We start from the raw sequence: 16,677 nt of genomic DNA, 5'->3' as shown, positions 1-16,677 counted from the left end.
AAATAAATAAATAAATAAAAATACCTGCATTGAGGTAACAAATAAATAAATAAATACACTTTTCACCCCTTAACTCTCGTTAGTAGTATTGAAACTAACTAAACACTTTTAAGTCAACAATATCAGGGACCAATTTGACTGGAGAATGATTTGATGGAATAAAGAGGAAAGGTAAAAATCAAACAGTAAACTCATAAAAGCCCACTTGAAATCATGAATTGAATAAATGCACTTTTTTTTCAACAAGACTATAAATAAAAAAAAAAAGAATAAATGCAAAAATAAATAAATAAATAAATAAAGGATCTAATAAGGGATTTAATACAAAGATAATTAACTAAAGAAGCAAGGCTATTATGGATTTTTTGCCTAATGATGCCAAAAAGCGTTCTGCCTATACTGCCACTTTAACACCAAACCTAACACCAAAAAATATCACTAGGACCAGTTTTGGCCTATACCTGTAAGTCTTTTCTTCGCATCCAAACCGTGACGACATGACTCAGCAAAAATGTAATGTTGTTGAGTCATGTTTTGTCTGTGCGTGCTTATGAGAGAGAGAGAGAGAGAGAGAGAGAGAGAGAGAGAGAGGTGGGCGGGGCTTAGTAAACTGACACCCTGCTCTGCTGCCATCACGACTACAGACTACCTCCCATTCAACTAACTCTTCTCTCTGGCTGCGGCTCACTTTTTCTTTTCCGTCTCTGAAGCAAAGCGGAAGGAGCGGAGCGTTTCCCGACGCAGCTCGGTCCAAGGCGGCTCCGCTACACATTACCTGCCCGTGTGGCACGTGACAGTGGCTGTTTTTACCGCAAAGGACTGAAGGAAAGCGAGAGTTAAAGGGCTCCGGGGTTAAAAGCCGTTGGTCTCCCGTCGCGTCGCCACAGAGATGGAGCGGCTGTGCGGACCAGACCTCCCTTTCTGGGTGAGTTACCGTCTTCGTCTCTCGGTGCTTGCTGCTGTCAGCTCCGGTTGGTGGTTTGTCATGACTTACCGTGTGTGTACTTCGCGTACTACCTGACTGAGGTTGTGCAATGTTATGTCATGCTTTCTGTTTTCTTCCCTCCCAGGCAGCCCGTTTAGCCTCCAACACTAGCTAGCTAGAACTATAAATAACACACTTAATAGCATTTACTGTTAACAAGCTCCCAATTAATGGAGAATTACAAAGAGGTTGGACACTGCTGTTCTTTACCCCCCCGAGGACGAACACTCCTGTAATAAACTGTTAATTAGAGCCTGGCTTTAATATTAATGTTATTATTTATGACACACATCCGACACGATGAACTTATCTCAGTCAGTAAACAGTAGCTGTATACCTCCCCTCTAGGAATATTAAAGTGATAGCACAGCAGAGATAACAATACCATAATGGATAACCTATTAATGACATACTATGGTTTCACTGGGAATATTCCTGTAAGGTGATTCTTTATTTTCCTTTCTTTAACCAGGTTACTCCCATTGAGATCAAATATCTCTTTTATAAGGGAGACCTGGCCAAGATAGCAGCAAGACAGTTATAGTGAAAGTAACAAACAACACATAAATTAACAACATTAAAACTTGCTCATACAAAAAACACTTGCACACAGACAACCTGGACTGCAGTGATTTCACCAGAGCTTTAAACTCATTCAAGGTATCTAAGATAAAATCACATACAGGAGCATAGTCACTTTATATACATGTCATAGTCCAACCTCTTTCCTTAGGGGACCCCTTTTCTATCATTGAGTCAACTGACGACCCCCTGACTAAGTGATATATTTTATGGATTTATAACATTATATTCAATAACAATACAGAACAACTGATAAACTGTACAATTAGCCCAAATAGTGAACGCAATAAGTGCAGGAAGTTTGTGTAAGACAAGCGATTTGGATGAGTTCTCCTGCTATTTTTTTTTTTTTTTTTTTTTTTTTTAGATTTTTAATACAATTCTCTGTATTGTGTATTTTTTTTAACGGTCATTCATACTTAATAATAATAATATTAATAATAATCTTTATTTGTATAGCACCTTCCTAAACATAGTTTCAAAGTGCTTGCACAGACACAATGAAATACAGACAAAATAAAAACAACAATAAAAGTACAAAACATAAAGGCCAAATAATGAGAAAACTAAAACCTGTAACCAGTGGTATCAAAACAATAAGTTACTTCACATAAGCCAAAAGAGGACAATATAAGGTGTGGGGAAAAGGTGTACCAAGCTGTTGCCTTACGGAATTAAAAAAGCCTTTTTATAATAATGGGTTTTTAAAAGAGATTTAAAATTGGTAGTGGAGCTAGCTAAATAGGTTTCCGAGATTTTATTTTAAATAATATCTCAAACTTTAAAAATAACAATTTCCTTTAGTTTTCTTCACAGAAATGAATGAAATGTTGAGATATAGGCCGACTGTATGTTTTTAAAACAGTTGTCTTACACCCCTTAACCCCCTGAGACCCGGCCGACAGATATGCAGATATCATATAAAACTAGAAAACCTAAGGAATCCATTGGTGCCAACCATGTCATACTTGCTGGGAAGGAGGCTAAATAACACTCCAAATTTAAGCTAAATTTTGTTGAGGAAAAAACTGGCATGGCCATTTTCAAAGGGGTCCCTTGACCTCTGACCTCAGGATATGTGAATGATCATGGGTTCTATGGTTACCCACGAGTCTCCCCTTTACAGACATGCCCACTTTATGATAATCACATGCAGTTTTGGGAAAAAAACATGCCTTTTTTTGAATGCAGTGTAAATTGGTTATTTTCGCTTATACTAAAATGTTGTATTTGAATATTTCTGCATACTGGGCTCCCTAAACAGTCTTGGAATTGCATACATTGGGTAACCTCACTGTATAAAATGACCTGTTGTGACTTCTAGGATAATCACAGCCTCGTGAAACTTTACAACCACAAACTAGAGACCTAGAGCATTCAGAGGATGGATGGCTTTCCTATATGCTTTTAGCAGTTCCCAGAAGAGAAGTACTCACCATCATATCGCCAAAATATGCGATTCTTGCAGAAATCTTCAAATGTCAACATTTTTTAATACCAAATTCCTCAAGTGTGCAAAGTGTGCCACAATGTTCAGCTGCTTCACCTGCAGTGCTTCCTTGCTTCATGCCATATTGATTTCTTTTTGACAGTTTCTTAAGTAAGGTCTGCTGGTTCACCAATATATTGACACCAACTGTTGTGTTTGTTGGAGCGCCAGGCTGAGCTACCACTGCGACAGTGTTTTAGCTTCTTCATGCCACTCTGACGCCTCCATGCTCGGGGCAAATCTCATGAAACTGTCAGTGTCATGCTGTATCCATGAAGAAAACCAAACTCAAGAGCTTTGAGGCACTTTGTCGTTTTTTGTCGGGTTAAGACGGTTCACCTGATTCTCCTCTCGCTGGACATTACACTAAGGGTTGGCTTGTTTCTGAGGCCATCTGAGGTGACCTAAACTGCTGTTTACGTCCACTTCAAACACACTGGAGGCGGTTGTAATCCCCCCGCACTCAACACTGCATGTTCAGTGCGAGTCAGGTTAAGCACTAAGGCTTCACCAAGGACTCCTGATTTGCAATCTCACTGTTTGTCAAAGGTGTTGTATGTAACCGGCACCTTTTATCTCTACTCCATAGCTCAAACAAGGTTTAGGTTCGTATTGGTCATTGCTTTTTAGGTGGATTTATTATAAGCGTTTAAGCGATAGCCTGTACACGATCTTAACAAAACGGGGCTTTAAAAGTCCTGCTTCTCTGCTAACATGCTGATGTAATGGTTGCTTTTCACTTTCATCACCTTCAAGAACTTGAAAATCATTGCAAAGTCCTTGAATTTGACATTTGTGTCGCAGTAACCAATACGAGGAAGTGTGCTTATGGTACTGTTGCTGTGGTAAAATCAGTGTTTCCCACATGAGATGAAGAGAGAACTTGCAGTGTGTAAATATTATGTGGTGGTATCTGTTTGTAATTGTTTGTGCTGCAGATGTAAAATAGCAAAATGAAAACATTTGATTCCCGTGTAACGAGATCCAAATATATTCCGACTTAATTTTTAACCTTATCTAATACCAGATTGGGACTTCAACCAATGATTGTTTTCATTATTTTAATGATTAATCGATTAATTATTTGGTTTCCAAAATCCCAAAATATCAGGTTTACTGTCATAGAAAACTAAGACCAATTACTGACAATTGAGAAGCTGAAAGCAGTTATTTTTTTTTTGGTATTGTTGCTTAATAGATGACTCGGACATTTAAATGTTTATTACAGTTGTTGATAGTGTTGTCATGATACTAGAAGTTCTAACTTCAATGCAATACCTTGAAAAATATCAATATTTGATACAGTTTTTGATACCATGGGGAAAAATTGACACAACATTAAGGGCATACATTTTATTTTAGGGCTGTCAAAAGTTAACGCAAGTTAACGCCACTAATTTTTTTAACCCATTAAAGCAACTTGCAATTTTTAGGTTGTAGCGTGAAGGAATCCATTTGTATCAACCATGTCATACTAGCTTGTTGCGAAGGAGGTTAAATAACGCTCCAAACTTATACTAAACTTCGGTGAGGAAAAACTGTCATGGCCATTTTCAAAGGGGTCCCTTGACCTCTGACCTCAAGATATGTGAATGAAAATGGGTTCTATGTGTACCCACGAGTCATAGTCAAGTCAGCACACTGATAGCTGTTGTTGCCTGTTGGGCTTGAGTTTGCCATGTTATGATTTATGCACATTTTTTAATGCCAAATGCAGTACCTGTGAGGGTTTCTGAAAATATTTGTCATTGTTTTGTGTTATTAATTGATTTCCAGTAATATAAATACATACATTTGCATAAACACGCATATTTGTCCACTCCCATGTTGATAAGAGTATTAAATACTTGACAAATCTCCCTTTAAGGTACATTTTGAACAGATAAAAAATGTGCGATTAATTTGTGATTAATCGCGATTAACTATGGACAATCATGCGATAAATCATGATTAAATATTTTAATCGATTGACAGCCCGAATTTTTTTATTTTTATAAAAAGATAAATAGCCATGTCAACTCGCTGTCTGAGAGTAGGGAGAGCAGAAAGTGCCGCTGGTACCCGTGTATCGATACTGTGGAAAATGAGTATTGAAATGGTTTTAAATAGGGGTGTGGCGATTCACTTGGCTCACGATACGATACACGATATTGGGTTCACGATCTTGATACGATTCGATATTATAACAATAATTTTAACAAAACTTGAATGATGAAAATATATGACTGAAAAAGTAGCCTTTTATTCAAAAGACACAAAATGCAAAACAATGGTGTTTTTTGCCCTATAATTCCATTTTTTATGAAATTGTAATGTGTTATATAACTAATAACATGGTATAGCCTAATCATCTTGTAATAGAATGTGTCACTTCAATTCTATTTTCTGACTGAACCATTTTCCGCACACTGAACTAAAAGGTTTCTCTCCAGTATGAATTCTCATATGCATCTTCAGTTTCCTTACAAGTCAAATATTTTGCCACAAACTGAACTGAATGGTTTCCCTCTTGTATGACTTCTCATGTGTCTCCTCAGACCTTCGTTCTAGTGAACTCTTTTCCACAAATTGACCAAAAAAAACTACAATAAACAAAAAGTTTATTAATTTATGTGCAAACTATAATCAATGTCACAAAGTATGAAAAAATCCCCAATACTCAAAGTGCAAATAGAGACTGAACAATTATCTTCAAGCATGATAACTTGTCACAGAGCTAAGAACTTAAGCTACATCCACAGCCTAAGAGATAGACATTTTCTTACCCAGATCAGATTTATTGTATGAGTAATGTGTGGCTCCAATCCTGCCTCGCGCACAGCCACACACATATTACACGCATTGTCAATCACAACAGCGATGCTGTGGTTCGCCCTTTCAAGCTCCCACTCACTGACAGCTGCTTGTAAAACTTCGGCTATGTTTACCCCTGTGTGGGACTCGAAAAGTGGGTGAGTCTGGAGTACGACACTTTCCATTTCACAGTTGCTGTTGATTATGTGGGCTGTAATCGTAATGTAGCTCTGGGAACTCCTTGAAGTCCAACCATCGGTGGTTACTGAAATACTTTCTGCATCTTTCAGGGTCTGTACAATGCTGGCCTTCGACTCTTTGTACAGGGTTGGGACTACTGTGCGAGAGAAATGAGCACGTGGCGGGATGGTGTATTTGGGCTCCAACGTATGGAAGAGTCGTCGAAATCCTTTATTTTCCACCACAGAAAATGCCCTCTTGTCCGTTGCAATGAAAACCCCAATGTCCCTCGTTGTTGCTGTGGCTCTTACGCTCGACTGTGGAAGTTGAGGCGCAAAGGCATTTGTCAGTTTGGCCTTTAGGTGTTTTCTTCACGGGCACAGTTGATTTGAGAACTGTGATAGCGCTGTAGTTGACTTAGCATATTCGTTGTGTTAGAGCTGGTGTAAGGCAGTATTTTCTTGCACATCATCACGTTTTATATCGCAAAAGTTTTTCGGCACGATATTTCGTCACACCCTTAGTTTTAAATATTCAGTATCGATACTTTGATATTTTTGACAACACTAGTTGATGAATAATTTGCTGTCGATCGATTAATCAACTGATCATTTCAGCTCTACACCACATGTTACAGTTAGAGCAACAATATTCTGCATGATAGATGTGCTCTACTACTGTATATCCTGATGTACCAGCAGTAAGCACCTTCAATAAACTACAGTAAAACCTTTCCTGTGGTGTTTTTTGCTTCATGCACTATAGCTTTTGTGAATCTTCCTCGCCAGATTTTTACAATTTCTTGTGAAAATCCAGACTGTAATCATGCTAAAATGTCCTGCAGCCCCGTCATCAAGTGTAGATAGTAAATATGTGTATTATTTTTGGAATTAAAGGTTGTAAAAGATTGTATGTACTGGCATTGCAGGTGCATTTGTTGTACACGAAGGGTTAATGTATCACTCATTAGAGACACAACAGTAGACTGTGGCATGGATACATGCAAATTTGGGAATATATGGCTGGATGTGTAGCCTGAGGAGTGATAGTAATGTGGGAAATGATTTGCATACTGTATTACATGAGCTGTACTCCCTGTCTGACAAGTTATGATGTAAGTCCAAAATACAATAAGTTCATTCTTGACTTGTAAACAGCATAGCACACCATGAGTAACTGTAACTGTTGTAATATAACTGTAGGCGTAGCAGAAGCAGACTGAATGTGTGGTATGTAGTACGCACGTGAAACAGGTTGATCAAAAAGCCATTTATCAGCGACAGTAAATACCAACAACTCAATCTGTCAGCAGCAGCTTCGATTACAGTTGTGTTGATGGAAAGCGCAGTCAAACAGGAGGAGCGGAGTTTGCCTCGAATGCTAACAGACCGTTTAAACTATATGGTGTTGCATAAGTCTGGAATAGTTTATGTCTTTGTGAGTTAGGGGTTGGGTGCTGTAGGGTGAGGCGGAGGCTGAAACTGATAAAGAGGAAGATGTTGTTATTGAAGAAGTCAGTCATGATGACGAGGAACATTTGGTGGGAAAGTTCAATGCTGTTGGCGTGCATTTATTAAGGTGTGTTACCCTTCACTCTAATTGAGATAGTCCTGTGCAGAGATGTAAGAGCTCAGCCTTTCCACACTGTGTCAATGAACAATCTGACTGTAGGGAAACAATAGTATTGATGATGACTGCGTAATGTAGTTTAGTAGGAAATAAGGCATTTTGTTTTCTACTTTCTTCCTCTTTGCTCCCTAATTTTGGGTCTTGTCTAGAAGGTAACCCCAAAGTTGCAAAAACATGCAAAAACTCTTGTGAGACTCGCTGCCCGACGACCTATCCTAACCCTGACCGTCCGAGGTCAATGCCTAACCTTAACTATTGGAGATCAGTGTCTTCATTTGCGCTTTGTTGTGGAAGTCCCAGATATGTCAGAAAACAAAACAGTGTCGTGTCTGCGTTAATAACATCACCCGGCGTTGAGCTGTATTCACATACAGTGCCATTGCACTGACTGTATCAGCCACATGTCGCTACATTGCGGTATGAACCATAAATAAACAGCTTGTGCTGTGATTTAACTGCAATAAACGGATCAAGAGGATGCTGAAAAAAATACATAATGCCGATTTTTAAAAAGTCTGAATTCATACTTTGTCAAGTCTGTCCGCAAGACGACAAGCAAACAACTTTCAAAATGCTTGTTTTCTGAATGGAGTTCGTGTTGATCAGTACAAGGCTATGCTAACATAGTAACTACTCCATCAACACTCAACATAATGTAATTTCAGCATAAATATGGCAGCGACGTTGCTGTTTATACCACAGACAGTCTGTGGTTTATACACATACTGTACATTTATACACAGAGTTTGGTCCGGTCTCTGTAGTTCGCTTAGCACTTGGTGTGAACGTACCGTAGCTTTTAAAAGTGGTTGCCAGGCTGGCAACCAGGCATCAGCTTTTGATTGCCAAAACTGAAAATATGGTTGCCATTTTTAGTCACCTTACATTTTGATTAATTAAGATACTATGTAGTTATACGTTCAGCTTAATAATGAAAACATGACATGCATACATGTCATGTGTATGTTGTACATGCTTTGAAGTATAATTCCAGCTCAAAGATGCCGGGATACTTCGCCTCCCAAGACTACACAAATTTCTTTTTTGTTTTTCGTTCAGGTTCTTCTGGTTCTTTGTCAGGTGAATTTGCACATTCCTTTGTGATGTTGACGGGTTAGTCAAATTTTTCACCCCACCGTCAAACAACTTCATTTGTTTCGCCATTGTCTCTAAAACAGATGCATGACTGTAACAGCAACATTTAAATATCAGTAATGGAAGAAATATTAAAAATGTGTTTATTTTGGGGTGCACATTTTGCTGTTTGCTGTCCTTAATTCTTATATGTTAAAAAGTGGTTGTCATTGATGGCAACCAGGCCAAATGCCAATGGCAACCTGGCAACCCTTGCTGTCCAGCCCTGATTGTATTTCTAAATGTAATTGAGTCCCATTAAAACCAACTTCCAGAACTTAATTACATTTTCCTTTAGATAATTGAATAAAAACCCTTGCAGGATTTGAACCAGAGTTCACCACTGTGACAATGACTCCTTTAGAATATGAAATGTCTTGTAAATACTTCCTCCCTGGGCCCAATTGTCCCCCCAAAAAACATGTGCAGAATCAAATATGTTAGCAGGCTTCTTGTTAGATTTCATAAGCTGTACGAAAATTATTTTTGTGAGTTAGCCAAACTACAAAAATAAAACTGCTGGCTGTTATCTGGTAAACCTTGAGCACAGGCCAGTGTCAAAGAAGGTTTTTAGGTAGTTAAATGCCAAACGAAAATTTAAAAAAAAGTCTGAACCAAGACAGCAAACTTTATTACTCCTTTCAATGTTGACAAAGGCAGCACAGGCCAGATCCACTCCTACCATTCTTACCTTTCACAATAAAAACCCTAGACATATAATTAGCGAGTATTTGGCAATTTTGTGTTGTATTCGTCACGCCCCCGGTATATAAAGGCCTAACTCTGTGTGAAAAGCTTTAATGTTTAGTATAACCCTATTTATTTCATTTAGAAATTATACACTAACTATGCTTGGTAATTTTTTCCGGCTACCATTATGACCATTGGGTGTGCTCTAGGCTTTAATTGGTCTACTTTTTGTCTGTCCAGTCTGGCAACATTGTCACTGGGCACAGTCAGTCAAGAGAGTTACAACCACGCACGAGCACATTCATTGAGAAATACTGGTGACTCAGAAGAGTTGAGGTCAGCCCATAAAAAATCACTAAATTTGTCACTTAAAAGTCGCCAAATCATTAAGAAAGAAAGACAGTTTTTATCTGTCCAATTAAATAAAAAGTAGCCCAGAATGAAAACAACACAATCTGGCAACACTAGTACTAATGGGACCCTCCCAGCTGCACCGGCATGCTTGTAACATGTCACAGAAAATCCCCACATGTAGTGTCTATTTCCTGAACTGAAAGACTGCTAACCCAGCAAAAAAAAAAAAAAATCAGGAATTGAGAACTTTGAAGTGGACTCATTTGCACCTCAGAATGAGAAGCCTTGTGACTAAATGTTGCTTTAAAAAAGTGCTATGTGAACTACAAAATGACAATTTATTTTTCAAAAGTGTAACTTAGATTTATATAATAAGTTCTTTCAAGGCGTCCAAACTAGTTCTTTCATCCATATCCTACTACAGGCTGGTTTGTGATTTACTATCCTTCCAGTCTAACTCACTTCCTGTGTGTTCTGTAATGGTTTTCATTTCCAAGTAAGACTGCAAATTCCCCGTGAATCACAACCGCTTGTCTACTACAAATAAGAATGTCTGTCATATAATCAGCATTCAAGGAATCCGGTAATGTCCAGTGAACTATGAAGAACTCAGATCCATGAGCAACATTGCTAATGTTTTCCATGCTGGAGTGTAAGCGAACAGCAGCAGTTCCTGTCTTCCTGCTGTTTTTACTGTCATCGGCCTTCACTCGACAGCTTTTCAGTAACAGAGAACAGATGGACAGCCTGCTGCAATTTTTATTTTCTCAAATCTAAATACACTGGAAATTACCCAAGTCTGTAACCCCCACACCACCTGCACTACTTTAGAACTGTGTTGATTGACTGTAACTGACTAAATTACACTGCAGGAGCTGCTACAGATTAATCGAACGCATCATAATGTAGCTCAATGCAACCTCTATATGTTAGCTGTTAGCTCTGTTATTTACCCTAGCAGGACTGTGCTGCTCATCGGCTGCTAACAGCTAACGTTAACTAGCTTTCCTCCTGCCGATTTCAACACAGATTTGTTGTTCACAATGGAGCATCATCAGGGAAATTTTCTATCATCCCCGGGACGACGGGACGCTATTGTTCTCGAGCATGTGAAGTAGATTGGATGAATGGTTCTTGAGATATGCGAAGGACACACAGACAGACAGACACACAGATTCCTTGCTTTATAGTTTGATTGTAGAATCCGGTGTATTGTTTATTGCAACACTAAATTGCTATAGTACCCTTTAAAAGTGGCAGTAGGCAGAATATTTTTGGCATCATTGGGCAAAAAAAATCCATAATAACCTTTCAGCATATTGTAATTTCAAGTGTTCTGAGAGAAAACTAGACTTCTGCACCTCCCCATGGCTCTGTTTTCACGCTTTAAGAAATCTAGCCCGTGACGGGAGACTTTGGCCAATCACAGGACATTTCAGAGAGAGAGAGCGTTCCTATTGGCTGTTCATTCAACGGAGGCAGCTGTCAATCACTCGCAAAAACGGTCAAACTAGGCAGCGCTGATCAAATATGAATCAATATTCTGTTACTGTAATGACTATTTCTCGCCTCAAATGTTTTCAGACACATCTTGTAGTGTACTGTTTAGTTGTAAAATGAGAAAGTTTGCTCTTTGATCGTTGCTTATTCAGTATTGCTCAGTCGAGCTTAATCTAAAAACAATTGCTGATTGCATGCGACATGATTCCAGAGTGTGTTTATGAAGTCATGTGGTAGAAATAGATCCCTGTGGCTCTGAAACCATCCTTTGATAATAACTAGGTGCTATGCAACAAATCCCATCGAGTGATGAAGCTCCCAAGGGACGTGAAATGCCACACCTGTAGGTTAGTAGCGCTCTCTGCTTCATCTTCTAGTTGATTCGTTTCAGACTCCCTGTTCTTTCATTGTAAGGTCTTAACCCGACCGACTGAAGTAATCTTCCTGTCCAGGTCTCTGCTGGATGGCTCTTATCACAAAGCACCTCACCCTTTTCATTTCACCTTTTGTTGAAGTTTCAGGTTTCAAGTGTAGTGATAACTGCCTGAAAGTCAGCCATTCTGCGTTTAGTAAGAGCTGTAGCTTTTCTCTTCTTTTTCATGATAATCATCAGTAAAAGTCTGTTTTGTTGTGAAACGATGGCAATTGATGATGGTAGCTCCACAAGCTCTTACGTGCATTTACAAAATCTTCAGTTTCAGATTACATTTGTAAGCTTAAACATGTTTAGGCCGCAGCTTTGATAAGCGCTAATGTAGAAAACAGCCTCTATATCAGGTGAAATACTCTAAAAGGGAGTGAGTTTATGCAAGAACCACATTTTTTCATAGCAACCAAAGAGCTTACAAATCATATCCTGTTAATAATCAAATGCAGTTTGGGACAAGTCATAGTGAAGTCAGCACACTGACACACTGACAGCTGTTGTTGCCTGTTGGGCCTCAGTTGGCCATGTTATGATTTGAGCATATTTTTTATGCTAAATGCAGTACCTGTGAGGGTTTCTGGACAATATTTGTCATTGTTTTGTGTTATTAACCCTCTGAGACCTGCCGACCGACTTTACTGTCTTTCAGAGGCTGTAGCAGGTTCAGTTTTAGAGCTAGAGAGAAGGTACTGATATCATATGAAACTAGAAATTTAGAATTCAATAGTACCAACCATGTCATACTAGCATGTCGGTAAGGAGGCTAAATCACGCTCCAAACTTACACTAAATTTTGGTGAGGAAAAACTGTCATGGCCATTTTTCAAAAGGGGTCCCTTGACCTCTGACCTCAAGATATGTGAATGAAAATGGGTTCTATGGGTACCCACGAGTCTCCCCTTTACAGACATACCCACTTTATGATAATCACATGCAGTTTTGGGCAGAAATCATGACGTTTTTTGAATGCAGCATAAATGTGTTATTTTCACCTATTCTAAAACTGATGTATTTTGAATATTTCTGCATATTGGGGTCCCTAAACAGTCTTGAATTACATAAATTGGGTATCACTGTAAAGCCGAGACTCTTGTGGATCCAATGAGCCCAACTGTATTCATGTATGATGATGTTAGTCCCCATAGGAGACATTTCATTGTAGTGATTTGACCTCACTGTATAAAATGACCTGTGGTGACCTCTAGGATAATCACAGCCTCATGAAAGTTTACAACCAAGAACTAGAGACCTAGAGCATTCAGAGGATGGATGGCTTTCTCTAGCTAGATTGACAATAGGGGGGTTTCTGAGCAGTTTACACAACAGAAGTGCTCGCCATCCAATCACTGAAAAATACAGTTCTTGCAGAAATATCTAAATGTCAAAAGTTGTTGATACCAAATCAAAGCATGGCTTTTTCTATGGTGTTCCTCAAGGTCTTGGTGTCTTAATGTGGTATTTTAGAGGGATTATCAATAAAGATTATCCAAGGAGGGATTATTAATAATCCCTCCTTGGATAATATGTTGTATTTATTTTCGAGTGGTAAAAACAATGGTTAAATTTAGCACAGTGGCACAGTTACAAAATCTGCGTAACAAATGGTATCAAGCTGAAAATTGCTGCAACAACTTATGAGACATAATAGAGCATGGGAATGACCTTTATACACTTTTACAATTTATTTTATCAATTAATTAATTAATGAAGGTTTTATATATTTCATTATCAATTGGCGTGTGAATTAATATTGATATTTAACTTTTTCAAGGCTCCACAAGCTCTTCTGTGCAGTTACAAAATCTTCAGTTTCAGATTGTATCAAGCTTAAACATGTTTAGGCTACAGCCTTGATAAGTCATAATGTTGAAAGCAGCCTCTGTATCAGATGAAATATAAAAAAAAAAAACGAGTGCTTGTGCAAGAACCACATTCTCTCATAGCAACCAAAGAGCTTAGAAAATCATATCCTGTATTTTCTCCTTTCACCCATGAAAACAATCTCCTTCTTTCACTTTCAGAAGAACACAAGTATTAATATCCGCTGACAGACGTTTAAAATGTTCCCCATTGTCTTATACGCTCACATGCACACATGAATGTTCCATTTGAAAGGTGAGCCTCCGTAGCTGAAACAAATTAAACCATGTCTTATGTACATTAAGTGCCTTTGTCGCCACGATAAGAATTAATGTGATGTGCGTGTGAGCAAAGAAAATCTCCGTGTCTGGTATGGTCGGTTATTAAACGTGGTATTTGCTCACTGCCTTTCCCCTGGTGTGCAGTGGAGATATCAGAATGCTTTTAAATTTGACATTTACTTTTCATTACAGTTACCACGCAGAGTGAGATAGGGATGTGTGAATGTGTGGTACATACAGTATGAACACAATAACACACATAATGTGCTGTTGGCGGCTGTCTTGCTGCTCAGGTTGGCATGAGGGAAGGACAAATGTTTGAATGGAGGACATAGCCTATAACAGGGGTCTCCAACCTTCTTTCCTCTGAGAGCTCCTTTGACAAAATGAAAGTGGCCGAGAGCTACTCATATTTTATATTATTAGTAACATTTATTTACATTGCTCAGCTCCACCCAAACCAGCTGAATACGCTTCTTTTGTGTGAACATTTAGAAAATGTTGATATTCAACGCTCACATTTTGACATTTGATAATCAACATCTTAAATTCAGCAGCATGTTTTTGTTTTTTCTGTATGCATTTCTTTACATTTTCAGTGTGTCAAGCTCACACTATTAAATTCACATCCGTTTAATGTCATAGAAAACAAAACAATGTTGTTACTTATTTTACTTGTCCTTTTATTCTGTCTGTCCACATATCACTGTATCACATCACTTCCCTTCACATTCCCGTCATCATCTGTAGTTCCCATGCATGTATTACATGCATTCAGTCTTTTTAACAGTTAGTGAGATGACTGGCACAGGGAACATCATCATTAACAACATCAACAATGTCATTAATATCATCATCATCATGGATATCCTAATCAACATCAGCAACATCCTCAATATCATCACCATCAATATCACCAAGGCTCACCTAAAAAAAATCAATATCAGTGTAGCTAAGTGTATGTTAGCCTATATTTAGAATATTTTTTGCTAGTTTACCTTGCCGTGAGACGGCTATACAGTCTATGTTTCTCACGGGGAACTGAAGCTGTTATCTATGCTCTCGCCAAAGCAACCAGACTCCATTGAAAAAAAACAACTGTAATTTTACCTCGCAGTACACGGGAGTTGCTGGTCGAGGCAGCGGTCGACCGGTGTTCTGATAATGATGATGATGATGATGATGATGATGATGATGATGATATTATTATAATGACATTGTTGATGTTGTTAATGATGATGATGATGATGACAAAAATAAAGAATCTGCTTCTATACACCCTGTGCATTGCCTCTGTGCACTGCCTGTGTCCGATCGGACTTGAAGCTGTTGTTGGCACTTACTCTAATGTTGTTCCCTCCTATCTAGGTCCTTGCTTGTGTCGTACGAACTCTCAGATGTACGTCGCTTTGGACAAAAGCGTCTAAATGAAAATTGTAGAATTGTAGAATTGTAGGTGGCTATAATACATTTTGCTGCCCCCGTCCACAGCAGTATATTTGCTTTGCTTCCGTGGTGGTACTCCTGTCTGCTTCTCCAAACTGGGGGCGTGCTTACCGTCATCTACTGTAGGTAAAACACTGACTATGGAGAAGTACCTCATACAACCCCACTTCTAATTATTTGCTCCTTGTGTACCATTTGGAAGCATAGACATTTGCTAAAATGGAAAAATCCAATAGAACAACAAAATGTTTAGGCCTTATCTAAATGTTTATTAAATTTCCTATTGAGTCATTATAAGAGCTAGAGTGCATTTTTGTGGTGTTCTGGGTGTACGACACATGGGGAAAATCTCTAGAAGGTTTTTAAAAGACGTGAAATTCACAAATTTGGGTCAAAAACAAAAATAACAGATTTTTTTTTCTCATGGTCAGTTAAATATTTCCTGTCAGGAAGAGTGATGAAACCCGCTGTGTGTTTAGAGCTCATGAGCCAGAATGGACAGAACTTCTGAAACAGAAACATTTCACAGCTGCTCTCCACACACACGCACACACACACACACACACACGCACACACACACACACACACACACACACACACACACCAGCACGAGCGATAACCCGTTACTTCCTCACCACCGCAACGCTTTCGCACACACTTAGCTATGCACGCATGCTTCATGCAGATGGGTGAGGAGAGTTGGAGGCCAGCAGCTGTGTTTATCTTGGTTCCATCTGTGGGTGGGCCCTGGACCTGGTGTTCGTCCAGTGGAGCACGATAAGCGCTGCGTCAGGGCCGCATCTCACTATGATGCATGTTTACTTTACCTTTCTCCCCCGGATGTCCTCTGGATCACTCAGTCATTGTTCCTGAGCAGCAAGATAAGAGAATCACACTGTTTTCACACAATGTCGTGGAAAAAGTTTAACAGTAACAGCTCATCACACGTAGAGCTCGTCTTACAGAACTCTCTTAACCTTTATGAACCTGTGAGCATGTTGTCAGCTCCCTGCATGCTTTTGTTTCTATTCTCAAGAGCGTAAAAGCAACAGAAGTGACCTAAATTGATTAAAGTGCTCAAGTTAGGGCAAAAAATACATTTAAGAAAATTAGGGCTGTTTGCGATCAATCACATGATTGTCCATAGTTAATAGTGATTAATCGCACATTTTTTTATCTGTTCAAAATGTACCTTAAAGGGAGATTTGTCAAATATTTAATACTCTTATCAACATGGGAGTGGACAGATATTCTTGCTTTATGCAAATGTATGTATATATTTATTACTGGAAATCAATTAAAATCACAAAACAATTACAAATATTGT

The 16,677-nt window shown here is 38.7% G+C and overlaps 1 protein-coding gene across 9 annotated transcripts in view; it reads left to right on the top strand.

Moving 5' to 3' along the window:
• Positions 1 to 629: 629 nt before the first annotated feature.
• abcc3 (ATP-binding cassette, sub-family C (CFTR/MRP), member 3) overlaps positions 630 to 16,677 on the top strand; it is a 62,322-nt gene continuing 46,274 nt past the window's right edge. For 4 of the 9 annotated variants that reach the window (XR_005204643.1, XR_005204642.1, XM_037754603.1 and 1 more), the window contains exon 1: positions 632 to 925. Coding sequence is in view for 7 of the 9 variants with exons in the window: in XM_037754603.1 (XP_037610531.1) it covers positions 890 to 925 (36 nt within the window). In the remaining 2 variants the exon portion in view is untranslated. Of the gene's footprint in view, positions 926 to 16,677 lie in introns of all 9 variants that reach the window. The other 5 variants (XM_037754601.1, XM_037754602.1, XM_037754599.1 and 2 more) reach the window with 4 other exon arrangements.

Source organism: Sebastes umbrosus, chromosome 20 (assembly GCF_015220745.1).
Source record: "Sebastes umbrosus isolate fSebUmb1 chromosome 20, fSebUmb1.pri, whole genome shotgun sequence".
NCBI lineage: Eukaryota > Metazoa > Chordata > Actinopteri > Perciformes > Sebastidae > Sebastes > Sebastes umbrosus.
This window is presented reverse-complemented; position numbering and strand designations above follow the sequence as displayed.